The 15,805-nt window shown below is 40.0% G+C and overlaps 2 protein-coding genes across 2 annotated transcripts; both read right to left on the reverse strand.

The window, feature by feature from the left end:
- Window positions 1-9,783: 9,783 nt before the first annotated feature.
- Window positions 9,784-12,168, reverse strand: LOC134083474 (B-cell receptor CD22-like). Its single transcript, XM_062539801.1, has 7 exons — window positions 11,971-12,168; window positions 11,613-11,870; window positions 11,132-11,389; window positions 10,725-10,824; window positions 10,567-10,612; window positions 10,202-10,428; window positions 9,784-10,041 (listed from the first exon to the last, which is right to left on the reverse strand). The coding sequence occupies exons 1-7, from the start codon at window positions 12,107-12,109 to the stop codon at window positions 9,978-9,980; spliced, it is 1,092 nt and encodes a 363-aa protein (XP_062395785.1). The 5' UTR covers window positions 12,110-12,168; the 3' UTR covers window positions 9,784-9,977.
- Window positions 12,118-14,772, reverse strand: LOC134076861 (epididymal sperm-binding protein 1-like). The gene is made up of 4 exons (XM_062532131.1): window positions 14,746-14,772; window positions 14,000-14,158; window positions 13,213-13,358; window positions 12,118-12,168 (listed from the first exon to the last, which is right to left on the reverse strand). The coding sequence occupies exons 1-4, from the start codon at window positions 14,753-14,755 to the stop codon at window positions 12,118-12,120; spliced, it is 366 nt and encodes a 121-aa protein (XP_062388115.1). The 5' UTR covers window positions 14,756-14,772.
- Window positions 14,773-15,805: the final 1,033 nt, after the last annotated feature.

The raw sequence follows: 15,805 nt of genomic DNA on the forward strand, positions 1-15,805 counted from the left end.
AGTAAATTCTAATAAATATGTTGTGACGTTTACATGACATGATGATAACATATTCATATATTAATAATGAGCTTTTTATCCTTTAATTAAAAAGCACACACAAAGCATTATATTCTTATTCTGTGAACAATTAAGAAGGTGAGAAATTGTTTCTTGTTGTATGCATTTGTGTATGTCTGAAGAAATATGTCACACTTATCAATAATTCTATGGCTTTCAAAAACTCTGAAGCTCAATATCTCAGAACTTTATAATTCAATGGGGATGCGTTAAAAAGGACCATACGCAATCCAGTATTGTGATTAAAACCTTAAGCAATTCAATGTGAAATGCACTTACACAGCCTGTAAGGTGGAGATGAGAGACCCTCATGTCCTTTAACAGCACAGGTGTAGTTGCCCTCATCTTCATAACTGACTGGGTGGAGCTGCAGCTGGTTGTTGTTGATCTGCTTCTTCTCTACAGGACATCCATCTTTACTCCAGATGAATGAAGGGCTGTTGGTTAGTTTACAAGTGGTGCTGCAGGTGAGAGTCACTTCTTCTCCTTTTCCAGATAAAAAAACCTCCAGTCCTAAGATAAGTGTATAAGTAATTTGGTCAAATGTATGTGGAAGAGTCACCTGATCTCCCTCATTTACCTCTGTTCCATTAGATGAACTAATGTGCAGATCTAGAAGTATGGATATGTGTGTTATCATACTGAAGTGACTTGACAGAAATATATTGTTTTATTGCTCATGTGCATGATTTAGTAGAAAATATATTCGATGTACCTGTGACATGCACCTCAACTCCAGGTGTGCCTATCCATCTCTGAGTTTTATCGTTGGTGGTAATCCTACAGTAGTACCGGTGCTGTGCATCTGCTTTGGTTACTCTAGTGATTGTTAAAGAACACTGACTTCTCTCATCTCCACAGTCCACATTGGTCCTGTTTGTATAGTCTTCCTTTGTTGTCAAATCAACAGGATTTTCTTTGTTTTTATTAATCCAGAAAGATTGTGTAACTGTAAGATCACTGGGGTAGGTGTAAGAGCAGGACATGGTAACTGATGATCCCTCCAGAGCACAGATGCGCGTAGGGCTGTAGGTAACTCCCCACCCAGCACCCCAACACCCTGCAACACAAACCAGACGTAGAAAGTGCACTAAACATAGACATTTCATTAAACATAGAAATCACATGAGACATAGAAAGTGCATTAGATAGAGGACAGATAGATTAGTGTTTCCCGACGACTTATTTGTGGCGGCCCGCCCATTTATCAACATTGATTTTTATATGCTGTAGACTACTATTTAAATGAGATCAAGTACTTCTTTTACAACATTTGCCCACTAACTTTGCCCAGTGAGGCAACAGCTGACATGGACAGAGAGGGAGAGAGGATAGACTCATTTTAAAGAATAAGAAGGGGAAGTCTGTGTCTCTCTCTCTACATCATTTACACCAAGTCTTAATACATGCTGAGATGTTTTGATCAGAAATAACTTACACTGTTCAATGTCGGATATTCAGATGTGTGACAGGAAGTCTCTACTTACCAGGAATCATGATGAACAGGAGCAGGGAAAGAACATGTGACATTTGTGTCATTTTTTGAGCCGCTTAGCTGTGAAATGCAAACATTTCATAACACAATCAATTAAAATGCAGAACACAAGTTATATGTATTTGCTTAAGGCAAATAGAAAAGCACTCTGCAAAAAAGAATGATTGCATAGTGCAGTTACCGCGTCTAACTGTTCTTGAATGGCGTCCTGTCTTACCCAGAAAATAGGAACACTAAAACAGCACTGAGCTCTTCTGCACCAGCTAGCAGCGCATGTGGTTTTTATCACATTTAAATTTACTGGACTAGCTGCGGCCAGATCGTCTGATGCTATGTTAGTGTCCATCTTCCTCATTTCGGTTGTGCAAAATATCACTCTGCAGTTACTGTAGATCATCTTTATTTATAGTATGGAACTTACAATCCATGGGACTTTGATCATTTTTGTTTTACTTAACATTTTATTTATTCAGTTCAGATTGTCTTTCATGATCATATCAGATATCACAAATCTCACAGTTTTATCTCAACTGATTTTACAGCCATGACTGTGTCAGTACCAGAACTGCATGGTGGGTATTGCAGTCAGGACATTAAAATGTGTGTAACATCAAAAAACTGAGATCAGTGTCAGCTATTGACCAAATCTGGTCAAGCTGTAGCACTGAATTGGTTCCCATTGCACTGTAAAGATACTGTACTGTACTCCTTTGAATCATGTACACAGTGAAGCTATTTTCAACTGTCGTGCAATTATGCATTTTAGCATGTACTGTACATTTAAACTGTGGTTTGTCAATGTGTCATGTGTGCAAAAGCTTGACATTGAGGCCTTCTGTTCCCTTGAGAAGAAAAAATGGTGTGATATTTCTGAAGTGAATACTGTTGAGAGGAGGGTGTGTGTGTGTGTGTGTGTGTGTGAGAGAGAGAGAGAGAGAGAGAGAGAGAGAGAGAGTGTGAGTGAGTGAGTGAGTGAGTGAGTGAGTGAGTGAGCGAGCGAGCGAGCGAGCGAGAGAGAGAGAGAATTCTGCTTTAGCAATGCAATCATATTTGTCCGTGTTGCTTTGTTACATTTTGAAATGTCACAAGTCCGCACCGCAGGTGCTCAGGCCCGTCATCGCTGCTTGCGGCTATATTTATAATTTATGATCATCAGTATCATTTCATGATATTGATAATTAAACAGAAATGAAAATGCCATCTCACAACTGAGTGAATGAGATATTAGTTATAATTCCACACAACACTATTAACTAAACAGTATTTCACATCAGATGAAACTTCAGATCAGACAACAATCTCAAATTGCCCTCTTTGATAGCATACTTACAGTAATATAAAGTGACTGATGATGAAGACTGAGAGGTCACCAGTTTCTTCAACCAGGTCAAAGCAAAAAAAAAAACTGCAATATAAAGCAACATTCACAGCCTCACTTTCTGGTCTACAGAAACTCATGTGTCTAGTCCTAGATGGGATATTTGTATATCTCCTTAAATAACACACATTGCACTTTTGGGTACACAATCTCAATTTACTCTGAGTCTCTGATTTATATTTTGGGTGAAAACCAGAAGAGGCTGCTGCTAGGTTTGTGATAAACCTAATTCTTATGGCTTTTGGGGTTCAATGTGTGGTACACTGCATCAGGTTGGGTGGTGTTGGGGTTTAGAATCTGATAGACTGCATCAGGTTGGGTGGTGTTGGGGTTTAGGCTCTGATAGACTGCATCAGGTTGGGTGGTGTTGGGGTTTAGACTCTGATAGACTGCATCAGGTTGGGTGGTGTTGGGGTTCAGGCTCTGATAGACTGCATCAGGTTGGGTGGTGTTGGGGTTCAGGCTCTGGTACACTGTATCAGGTTGGGTGGTGTTAGGATTCAGAGTCTGGTAGAGGGCATCAGATTGGATAGTTTTGGGGTTCAGACTCTGGTAGGCTCCATCAGGTTGGGTGGTGTTGGGATTTAGGCTCTGGTAGATTGCATCAGGTTGGGTGGTGTTAGGATTCAGGCTCTGGTAGATTGCATCAGGTTGGGTGGTGTTAGGATTCAGGCTCTGGTAGATTGCATCAGGTTGGGTGGTGTTAGGATTCAGGGTCTGGTAGATTGCATCAGGTTGGGTGGTGTTGGGGTTCAGGTTCATCTGCATGTTGTTTCCATCCTGATGTTAAATAAGATGAGTATGAAATCAGACATGCTTTCCATGCAATAGTATAAGATATATTATCAGAAAAACTGGCACATTTGGCTGCAAGTGCAATGTCACAGAGGATCCTTGTCCTGTGACAATGCAATATAATATAATTCCATGTATGTGTCATGTTACACTGGAAACAAAGTGTAGTAATTTTGTCTGTCAAAGCAAAATAAGGAGAAGTCATCACCTGGTTGTCTTGACCTGATGTCCTGGTATTGTTTGTAGACAACTGTTTAGATTGCCTGTGCACAACAAAAGAGTAAAGATGATGATTAGAGAATCCTTCTGCTACTGTTGAGGAGTTTGGAGTTTATATTGTGGCACAATCGCTCATCTGATCTCACCTCAATCTGCTTATGATACAGAGAAAACCCATTCCAACCAACACAGCTATCAATATGGTCTGGTCATGGCCCATTATTGCTGTCATAGGAAAGAAAACAGAAATCACACACTTAGATGATCACTAATTGATATTCTGTATCCAATAATCGCTAAATGTAGCTGGACCTATGGTATGCTCTTCCCTTGTTACCTTCTGAAGACAGAGAGATTAATGACTGTAGTGAAAAACAATGGCAGTGAAAAATGTTGTTCAACATCATAAATATACAGTTGTAAATTATTTTACAGATACTTCATGGCTTACATTCAGCATAAGTGGTTTGACAGATTAAAAAGATAAAATACTGTAAATACAGTATTCCTAATATAGTGAGACAGGATTTGCAAGACTGACAGGTGACCAGAGAGAGCTAACAGTCAGAACATCATACTTTAAAAGACTGTTTTGGACTCACATGAGACCTTGACAGACAAGGCAGGAGAGTCCTGTTGACCAAACCTATTGGCTCGACAGAGATACTCTCCACTGTCCTCAGTACGGATCCTCCTGAAGGTAAAGTGTCTTCTCCTTTCCTGACTCCAGTTCTTTAACTCCACTCTTGATCCAGGTGTATGTGTGTACTGGTGGGTCAGCTTCACTCATGCAGGTCAGAGCCACTGTAGTTCCCTCAGTTATTTCACCAGATGGAGTAAACTCAATTATTGTGTTCTGCGGAGAATCTGGATAACATGATACAAACACTATATTATAATATGTGTGTCTTGACATGAACATGATATGATCATAAAATGATTAATGAGTTAATATTTAATATAGTGAGACAGAATTTGCAACGCTGACAGAGAGATTGAGGTAACAGTCAGAACTGCATGCTTAAAAGACTGTTTTGTACTCACATAAAATTTTGATTGATACAGCAGGAGAATCCTGATGACCAATCATATTGTCTACTCTACAGAAATACTCTCCACTGTCCTCAGAATGGATCTTGTCGAAGACGAGTGTGTTCCCCTTTCCTGACTCAAGTTCTACAGCTCCACTCTTCTTGATCCAGGTGTATGTGTGTACTGATGGATCAGCTTCACTCATGCAGGTCAGAGTCACTGTAGTCCCCTCAATTATTTTACCCGATGGGGCAAACCAAACTCTAGTGTTCTTTGGAGGATCTAGAGAAGAGGACATAGGGAACCATATGTGATGGTCAGTGTCACTCATGCAGGTGAGGGTCACTCTAGTTCCCTCAATTATTTCACCAGATGGGGCAGACACAACTCGCATGTTATTTGGATGATATGGATTAAATTATATAGGAAACAGTAAATTCTAATAAATATGTTGTGATGTTTACATGACATGATCATAACATATTCATATATTAATAATGAGCTTTTTATCCTTTAATTAGAAAAGCACACACAAAGCATTATATTCGTATTCTGTGAACAATTAAGAAGGTGTTTCTTGTTGTATGCATTTTTGATAATTATATGGCTTTCAAAAACTCTGAAGCTCAATATCTCAGAACATTATAATTCAATGGGGATGTGTTTAAAAGGACCATACCCAATCCTGTATTGTGATTAAAACCTTTAAGCAATTCAATGTGAAATGCACTTACACAGCCTGTAAGGTGGATATGGAAAACCTTCATGTCCTCTAACAGCACAGGTGTAGCTGCCCTCATCTTCAGTGACTGGGTGGAGCTGCAGCTGGTTGTTGTTGATCTGCTTCTTCTCTACGGGACGTCCATCTTTACTCCAGATGAATGAAGGGCTGTCGGGTAGATTACAGGTGGTGCTGCAGGTGAGAGTCACTTCTTCTCCTTTTCCAGATGAAACAACCTCCAGTCCTAAGATAAGTGTATAAGTAATTTGGTCAAATGTATGTGGAAGAGTCACCTGATCTCCCTCCTTCACTTCTGTTCCTTTCGATGAACCGATGTGCAGGATTGATGGGACGGATAAATGTTTTATCACACTGAGGTGACTTGACAGAAATATGTTGTTTTATGTCATGTTGCTCATGTGCATGATTTAGTAGACAATATATTCGATGTACCTGCGACCTTCACCTCAACTCCCGGTCTGCCTGTCCATTTCTGAGTTTTAGCGTTGGTGGTGGTAATCCTACAGTAATACTGGTGCTGTGCATCTGCTTTGGCTACTCTAGTGATGTTTAAAGAACACTGACTTTTCTTATCTCCACAGTCCACTTTGATCCTGTGTATATGTCAGCCATATGGGACTGTATAAATAATAGTATATTTGGATTGCTGTGATTCACTGTGTGTGTGTGTGATTTGCTTTATATTGCTGTGTACTTTTTGCTGTTTTCCTAATTGAATCACCGATTGCAGTGCCTATACCTAGAGTGACGTGATTATAGTACTATTCCTAACAGACTTTCCATTGGTGCGTACAAATGACTCGTTTACCACTTTGCCATGAACAATTACGAACAATAATTGCCTAGCCTATCAGTGAATGAACGGAGGTGCATGAAGGGGGAGGAATTCAGACTTACGGGAGATTCGGGCGGAGACAACAGGACGGATGCAGGCCTGGCAGCTGGGACGAGACTGGAGTTGACCAGGCCATGAACGCCGACCACGAACGCAAGCCACGAACGCCGACCACGAACGCAAGCCACGGACGCCGACCACGAACGCAAGCCACGAACGTCATTAGCTGTGAAGATCCGACGGTGCCCTAAATCCACGCTCTCTATCTCCAACAAAAAGGAAAGTCCGATTTCCATCCTGGTTTATATAGTCCATGACTGCCGTGGCTTAATCAAGTTGCTTTGCTCTGATTATTCTTGTTTGCTGCCCGATGTGCCTTGGTGTTGCCGGTTCCGGTTTGAATCGTCACACGTCACTGGGGATTCCCTGTTCGTCACGAGGGGGCGTGGCCTACGGGATTCCCATTGCAAACGGCTCTCTTCTGGTGGATCTTCTGCTGCTCCTTTCAACAGCAGCCATTGTGAACTGTGACTGGGACTTGCAAACGAAACATTCATTTTAGAATATTGTTTTAATACTTAGCTTAATTTATTCACTTAAATAAACAATTGTATTTTTATACTTATTTCACTTGTATTGCTTCTGTGTTCTGGGCATCTGGACTTGGGGGAGTAAGGAGTGAGTACGGGGTACATTGGTGGCAAAGTTACCCAGCCGTGTGGCTGACATATATAGTCTCTCTTGGTTTTCAAATCAATAGGATTTGAGTCGTCTTTATTAATCCAGAAAGCTTTTTCAACTCTAAGGCCTTTGGGGTAGGTGTAAGAGCAGGACATGCTAACTGATGATCCCTCCAGAGCACAGATGTGTGTAGGGTTGTAGGTGACTCCCCACCCAGCACCCCAACATCCTGCAACACAAACCAGATGTAGAAAGTGCACTAAACTTAGACATTTCATTAAACATAGAAATCACATGAGACATAGAAAGTGCATTAGATAGAGGACAGATAGATCAGTGTTTCCCGATGACTTATTTGTGGCGGCACGCCCGTTTATCAACATTGATTCTTTTATGCTGTAGGCTACTATTTAAATGAGATCAAGTCCTTATTTTAGAACATTTGCCCACTAACTGTGCCCAGTGAGGCAACAGGTGACATGGACAGAGAGGGAGAGAGAGAGACTAAGTTCAAAGAATAAGAAGGGGAATTCTGTGTCTCACTCTCTCTACATCATTTACACCAAGTCTTAAAGGAATACGCCACCCAAAAATGAAATTAAGCTAGTCTCGGTCACCCCCAGAGTTAGAACAGTGAAAAAAACCCGGTTAAAATCCGTCCGGGCATTCTCCTGCTTTGGGAGCAGCGATTTTAGCTTTAGCTTAGCACAGTTGCTGTAGATGAAGGGTGTCAGTGAGCACGTCCTCCAAAAAAGTGACCGAGACGTCTATATTTTTTTCTAAATATATCTTGGGAGCCGTGTGTTCAAAACGAGTACAAATCATAATGCAAAATCGAACGAGACTATTACCTGGGCAGATCTTTACTTGGAACTATATTCAGCCTCATCGCCGACGAAGCACCGCTAGCTAGGCGCAAAGTTCTCAGTTAGCTGTGAAATGCAAACATTTCATAACACAATCAATTAAAATGCAGAACACTGCTTTGTTTTTTTTGTTTGTTTTTTTAAAGATAGGCAAATAGAAAAGCACTCTGCAAAAAAAAGAATTATTGCATAGTGCAGTTACCGCGTCTAACTGTTCTTGAATGGCGTCCTGTCTTACCCAGAAAATAGGAACACTAAAACAGCACTGAGCTCTTATGCACCAGCTAGCAGCACATGTGGTTTTTAACACATTTAAATTTACTGGACTAGCTGCGGCCAAACTGTCTGATGTCATGTTAGTGTCCATCTTCCTCATTTTGGTTGTGCAAAACATCACTCTGCAGTTACTGTAGATCATCTTCATTTATAATACATGGGACTTGCGATCTATGGGACTTCTATTTGCTGGTCAAGCAATAGCAATTAATTGGTTTATAGTGCATTGTAAATATACTGTGTTCTTTTCAATTTTGCACACTGTGAAGCTATTTTAGAAAGCACCAGAACTTAAACTGTTGAGAAATTTTACATTTTAGCATGTAGCCTACATTAAACTAGAACTGTGCTTTGTTATCATATGTGCATAGGCTTGACATTGAGGCCTCCTTTTCCAATGAGCAAATAGCTTCTTTAGTTTCAGATCTGACCACTTCAACTGTAGAGAAAAAAAAAGGTGTGAAAACATGTGTGAGAGAGATGGAGAGCAGAGAGAGAGAGAGAACTTAAATGTTATGTCACAACATAAGAGGTGTTTTAGAGGTGTTTTCGGGGTTTTGGTACCGACAGCGCCACACATTAACCGCTAAGGAGATCTATTAGAAAAGTTGTGAAATGTATTGCTGAACCTAAAAAAGGTCATGTGTCACATATGTGTTCATTGATGTGGTTGTAAGTTGCTAAGGACAGATTTGTCTGCTAGGAGGTATTAACATGAACATAATCATGAAAACACTTAATTTAGACATGCATGTTCATCATGAGTTACACTTGATAATGTACACTTGCCCCCATCTTTGCAAACTGTGTGTGTGTGTGTGTGTGTGTGTGTGTGTGTCTATGTGTGTGTGTGTGTGTGTGTGTGTTTGTGTGTGTGTGTGTGTGTGTGTGTGTGTGTGCGTGTGTGTGTGTGTGAGAGAGAGAGAGAGAGAGAGAGTGTGAGTGTGATACTCGTGGCAGCAGCTCCTGTTGTCCTTCCCACACTCAGCATTCATGTTGTTACCATTGTGACATAAGCAGCTCTTGTTCCTCTGCTAACCACAACGTCCAACCTCACGTGTCCTCAAACCTCTCTTCTGCAGGGGTCATTCACAAGTGAGTGCAAATTAAAAAAAAAAACACTACTGAAGAAGGGGACACTAGCTATACTGGAGATATATTGCGTATAATAGTAAAAAGAAGATATGATGTGACAGGCGTCCTTAATTAAAAAAAAAAAAAAAAAAAACCTGACATGTAGAGAGAACTGCAAGGAATTTCTCCAAGGTGCTTCCTCTTCATAACATCCTACTGTGCGCGACTACAGCTGAATAAATCAGAATTATGTAGAAATAGGAGACCCTGCCTATGATGGCTGTGCTGCCTCCTCAGCCCAATGTGAATATAAGACACAACAAACACAAATTTACAAACATATAGGCAACATTTAATTTAGTTCCTAATAATATCAAAGCATATTGATAATGTAACAAAAACAAACAATGATACATGGACTAATATGCCAGTAATGCAGAAATGCACATTCATCTTTCACCAACAGCTAAACATCTGATGATATCCCCTCCACCGTGTTTGTTCATGGCTGACATCATTTTGCTTCACACTCTCTTCTGCACGCTGCTGTAGATCACAGAGGGCTCCCCCTCTGGTTGCTCAGGGTAACTGCATGAAGACAGACAGACGGACAAGTCAATTATATATCTATTCAGTAATAGTTTTAATCATATCAACAACATATAGAGTTCAGCTCTTTCACTGCCATGCTAAGTTAATTCATAGTCATGACACTATCCTCTAATATTGTATGACATATGATACAGACCTTTTTCCAGCACTGTTTGTGTCAATCTGGACGCTGGCATAGCAGACGTTGTCCCCCTGACTCCTTGCAGTCTGTCTGGATCCGCGGGGCTGGAAGTTGGCATACAGGACATCACCGTCTGTTCCTCCTGCAGCTGCAGCAGCAGCACTGGGGGGACGAGCAGCTCCGCCGCTCTGACCACCGGACCTCTGGAAGTTAATGTTGGAGTACTGGACGTCATCCTGACACTGGAAGAAATTAAAACCTCACTGTTCAAGTGTCGGAGAGGATCCAAGTTCATAACCTGCATTGCTGATCATCAGAAGCAGAAACTGAGGTGAACCATTGACAGAAAACAGAGCACATGATGAGAGGAGACATCTCACCTCTTGGTCTCCTTCTTGTGCCCTATTACTGTTTCTCTTGTGAGATCTTCAATTCAAGTAAAAAAAAAACATAAATTAAAGACAATACAAGGCTGCAAGACAGTAAACTGTTGGAGTAAACTTCTCCCATCACATCATGCCTCATGCAATCTACTCACCTCAGCCAGTAGAGCACAAACAGGAGACCCACAACTCCACAGACTGCCACTCCAACAAGAACTGCTATCACAAGATTAGACTTCACAGGACTAGGGGTTACTGATAGAACAAATAAACAGATAAACATCACATGTAAAGCTTAGGATCTCATGAAATCCCATGTCTGTTTCAATATGTGTGATGGTTTCTCTGACTAAAGATTGCGTCAGTTACTGGTTTCTCTTCACTGAGGTAGAGAGGCAGAAAAAGACACTTGTTCATGATACATCTCAGTGTCAATATGGCACATTCCAGTTCAAGGTTATTATTATTTCTATGTTTATTTTTACTTTATATAATACATAATAATAAGTCTCAACTAAAATAATTGCTGTAAAAACATATTATCTCTCTAATGTGTTTTTACTCATGACTTGGAGTCTGTAAGGTGGAGTTGGGAGACCCTCATGTCCTTTAACAGCACAGGTGTAGCTGCCCTCATCTTCATAAGTGACTGGGAGGAGCTGCAGCTGGTTGTTGATGATCTGCTTCGCCTCTACAGGACGTCCATCTTTACTCCAGGTGAATGAAGGGCTGTCGGGTACATTACAGGTGGTGTTGCAGGTGAGAGTGACGGCATCACCTTCTACTGCATCTTCTATGTCAGAAAAAACAACCGTTGGGCCTGAGAGTGGGAAACACGGGGTCATTTTCTGATGACTTCTATTTTATAGTATTACACAATGTAGTTTAATTTGGTGCATTCACATGTAGACAAAGCAAATACAAACATAGTGGATTTGGATTGACTAACTGTGCTCTGGACTTTTCTCTTTCTAACAACCTTTAGTCAAATATAACGTAACTCATGTGAGCATTTCATTTGACATGATTTGTAGGCTACTCACACATGACTTTCATCTTCATGGGTGGAGATGGAAAACCTTCATGTCCTTTAACTGCACAGGTGTAGCTGCCCTCATCTTCATAACTGACTGGGTGGAGCTGCAGCTGGTTGTAGATGATCTGCTTCTCCTCTACAGGACGCCCATCTTTACTCCAGGTGAATGAAGAGCTGTCGGGTAGATTGCAGGTGGTGTTGCAGGTGAGAGTCACAAGATTACCCTCCTTCACTCTTTCTTGGCTAGATGAAACAATCTGCAGATCTAAGAAAAGTATGAATATTTTCATATGTGGATGTAAGTAATTTGACAAAAAAGTATCATTATTAATATCATCATATTGATCCAGCTTGTGTTTATTTACCAGTTATTTTCAAAGAAATTCCTGGTGTGCCTGTCATTTTTTGTTTGTCTACATTGGTGATAATTCTACAGTAATACTGATACTGTCCATCTGCTTTGGTTAGTTGAGTTATGTTCAGAGAACACTCCATGTGTTTCATTTTTCTGACTACTGTGACCCTTTGCTTGTAAATGACATTTGTTGATAAATCAGAATGAACTGTGTACCCAGGGGGCAAAACCCCCTATTTTAGGGAAATCAGACATGGGCTGCTGTAAAAGGTTGTCATACAAAAATAAAATCTAGGGTGTCCTAGGATCACAACCTGGGTGGCCAACCCGGTCAATAAGCTGCTGTTTGTGTTTTATCACCCTCTTTATGCCCCATTATAAGTCTATGGACGAATATATTATGGGGTGAATAGGGTAAAAATTTTAACAAATAGATATTCCCACAAAAATTCCTCAGATGATTACTCACTGTAAGATAATACTTTTTTGTATTGCAAGTTTTCTGAAATACTTTATACATTCATGTAGATGAACCATTATCTAATGAAATATGCAAAATGTGCATACATTTATAGCCTTGGACTTGGGGGGCTTAAAGTGCACCTCTATCAACCCAACAAACTTTTTGTGAAAGATCTGGCTATGCTGAATATAAAAATTAATGTCAACATGGGACAATTTTGGGTTACACTAACCTAAAGCTACATGGGTGTTCATTGAGAATCAATGCATTACAATACAATGCAAATACTATAGAGAAATGCATTGTCCAATATTGTGGAAGAAGGTGAGACTCGTCATAGCACATATTAAATCATATCTACAGGGTGTAAGATCCTAGAAAATATATAGGTTAGGCTCAGCCTAGGCTGTTTCTTCCTGTATTTACCCATAAGGTACAGGCCAAACATTGATAATTTGGCTATTGCGTACATTTAAGTGTATGATGCCTCATTTACATACTTGTACATGATATTTTTTAAAAAACTTGCAATACAAAAAAGTATTGCCTTAATGTAAATAATCATCTGAGGAATTTTTGTAGGGATATCTATTTGTTAAAATTTTTACCCTATTCACCCCATAATTTATTCATCCATAGACTTATAATGGGGCATAAAAAGGGTGATAACACACAAACAGCAGCTTATTGACCGGGTTGGCCACCCAGGTTGTGATCCTGGGACATCCTAGATTTTATTTTTGCATGACAACCTTTTACAGCAGCCCATGTCTGTAAAACCCCCTTTGCCCCCTGGGTAGTGTCTTGGTTTGTCCAAAACACTTCTTTAACTGTTAGATAGCTGGGGTAGGTGTAAAAGCAGGACATGGTAACTGATGATCCCTCTAGAGCACAGATGTGTGTATGGCTGTAGGTAACACTCCACCTTGGAACATCTGCACCACAAATCAGACATGAAACAGTGAATTAGGCATGGAGTGTTTAAATTCTCTAATGGACATATATTAGAACACATGACATTTGTATTGTGTCACCAAGTCTTGCTGCATACATTAAAGTAACATTCTAATTTAGACATAATATTGGAGATGCTAAATAAATAGCTTGTGGCAATGACATTCTGTAACCATACCTGTACCATACCATATAAATGATTGAATGAATGAATTGTTATCAGACTGCATGTATGTGTTAATTAATGCTTCAGTAAATTGTTGTTTGTTAAAATGTTGTTTTTCTTTCGGCCATTAAGAATTTACACTGGTCCCATTGCTGATGGCTAATAGACACACATTCACACCAGAGAGATCTAAGAGTTCAAGGAAAGCTTATCTAAAATGACAGAAAAAGATGTTTGTTAAAATGTTGTCTTTCTATGTTTACCTTTACATGTAAATGTATATACCCAATATTTACCCAAAACATATGCAAATTCAGTTTGATAGCTTTCTTATATGTTTGAATCCGCATCCCAAGTTTCATTCAAATCTGTGGCGATGCGGTCCAAAAGTGAGATGATTTCACACGGAACGACCCATCTGTCCACATACAGACATACCCCTGACTGGTCACTCACCTTCACAATACCGCCATTTACGCCTAGCATAGTTCTGGGTGGTGGCGCACCAAAGAGCTGATTCGTCCTTAATGGTGCAGTCACTGTACGTATTGCCCTTATAGTGGAAGGGGAACACACAGGGCTCCTCTGAGGCTGTGCCCACAGTCACCATAAAAACTGCAGCAGGGAACAAAGAGATAGCAGAGGTTAGTAATACATTCCAACTAATCCAAATTAAACAATAGTCATAGTGTGGGTATCAGTTTGAACTGATTCAAGCACAAAAACAAAGCAAAACAATTCTACTATATCTTACCTAACACTAAGGCAGACAAGGTTTTTTTTAATTGCACAGTTAATATACACACTCACACAATCACAAAGAGTCCTACGTTTAACTCATCAATGACAGTAATTGCAGTCACACACACAGATAAGCCTGATTTAATAAATAACATGTTTTCAATCCACCACAATTAAAACTGACATTGCTGAGGTGCTTAAATCACAATAACTGTTTAGTTATAGTCTTTCTCTCTATCCGTCATGTAAAATGGACGTCACTGCATCATTGGTAGTACACAGCACTCTTTTTTAAGTAAGACAAAAGAGGAAGTTTGTCTCTCTCTAAACTGTTGTCAACAAGCATCTGTACTCAGCACTAAAAACGAAAAAAAAAAAAAAAAAACAGTATCGCTGACATGTTTTGACCAAAAATAACTGTAACTCATAATGTCAGACATTAACAGGAAGTTGCTACTTACCAGGTATCATGATCAACAGGCGCAGGGAAAGAAAATGCGATGTCTGTGACATCATTGGGCCAGTTAGCTGTGAAATGCAAATATTTCTCAACCCTAATCTCTTGTGTTACATGCCAATGGGTTTTCCCAACATTTGGGGCGTGTACTATAGTGTATGCCTTTAATCTAACCATAATTTAATTGACCGGGGCCTTGCATTGCTGTCCATTGGTGCAAAAAAGTTCAACATTTCTCATTATTTTAACAGAGGAAACAGGAGCGAAGCTATGCAACAACATTTTAAAACACTTCAGCAACGGCTGACGCCAATGAAAAGTGAACGAGATGCATCTCCAGCACTGCATTCAGTGCAAGCATGTGTCAACACCGTCACACAGTCAGTTTAATGCAGCAAATAATAAATAAGCTGTGCCAATATGCATGTATTTTAGATAAATAGAAAATCTGCAAAAAAAAGAGAATAATTACAGTGTAATTACTTTGTCTGGCTGATCTTGAATGGTGTCCTGTCTTCTCCGGAAAAGAAGAACACTTCGGTTTGTCACTTACAGTAGACGTCGTCATCGCCTGCTGCATAAAAATTGCACAAAAGGCAGCATGGGCAGGCCAATGATCTACAGTAACTGCAGAGACGTGTTGAACATGTTCAAAATGAGAAATGAGGAAGATGGGACAGCACTGTGACATATAGTAAGACTAGTCCAGTATTTTTAAATGTGTTGAAACCACATGTGCTGCTAGCTGGTGCTTAAGAGGTCGTCTAGCTGCTCTTGAACAGAAAATAAGTTTGTTCAAATCTACACACCTATCACGACTGAAACATGTAAGGCTCATTTACTTATACATTTGGACATGCTCAACATCGATTGTGCAGTTACTATAAATCATCTTCATATGATTCAATCACATTCATATGACAAAATGGCCGTGCTTAGGCGTGGCTGTGGACAGGAAGTGGGCATTACGCACTGAAGAATGCCACTCTGGGTCTGTTGGACTCTATAAACACATCTCTCATGTTTCTATGTGTGTGTGTGTGTGTGTGTGTGTGTGTGTCTGT

This window comes from Sardina pilchardus, chromosome 1, assembly GCF_963854185.1.
Source record: "Sardina pilchardus chromosome 1, fSarPil1.1, whole genome shotgun sequence".
Classification (NCBI taxonomy): domain Eukaryota; kingdom Metazoa; phylum Chordata; class Actinopteri; order Clupeiformes; family Clupeidae; genus Sardina; species Sardina pilchardus.

Coding starts and splice junctions, on each gene's coding strand:
- LOC134083474 (XM_062539801.1), bottom strand. CDS start 12,109: ATGAAACACATGGAGTGTTCTCTGAACATAACTCAACTAACCAAAGCA. Junction 10,825..11,131: donor TTACAGACTCCAAGTCATGA/GTAAAAACACAT, acceptor TTGTTCTATCAG/TAACCCCTAGTCCTGTGAAG. Junction 10,613..10,724: donor TTTGTGCTCTACTGGCTGAG/GTGAGTAGATTG, acceptor CTTGAATTGAAG/ATCTCACAAGAGAAACAGTA.
- LOC134076861 (XM_062532131.1), bottom strand. Junction 13,359..13,999: donor TAAATGGCGGTATTGTGAAG/GTGAGTGACCAG, acceptor TTTGTGGTGCAG/ATGTTCCAAGGTGGAGTGTT. Junction 12,169..13,212: donor ACCAAGACACTACCCAGGGG/GCAAAGGGGGTT, acceptor CTGGGTACACAG/TTCATTCTGATTTATCAACA.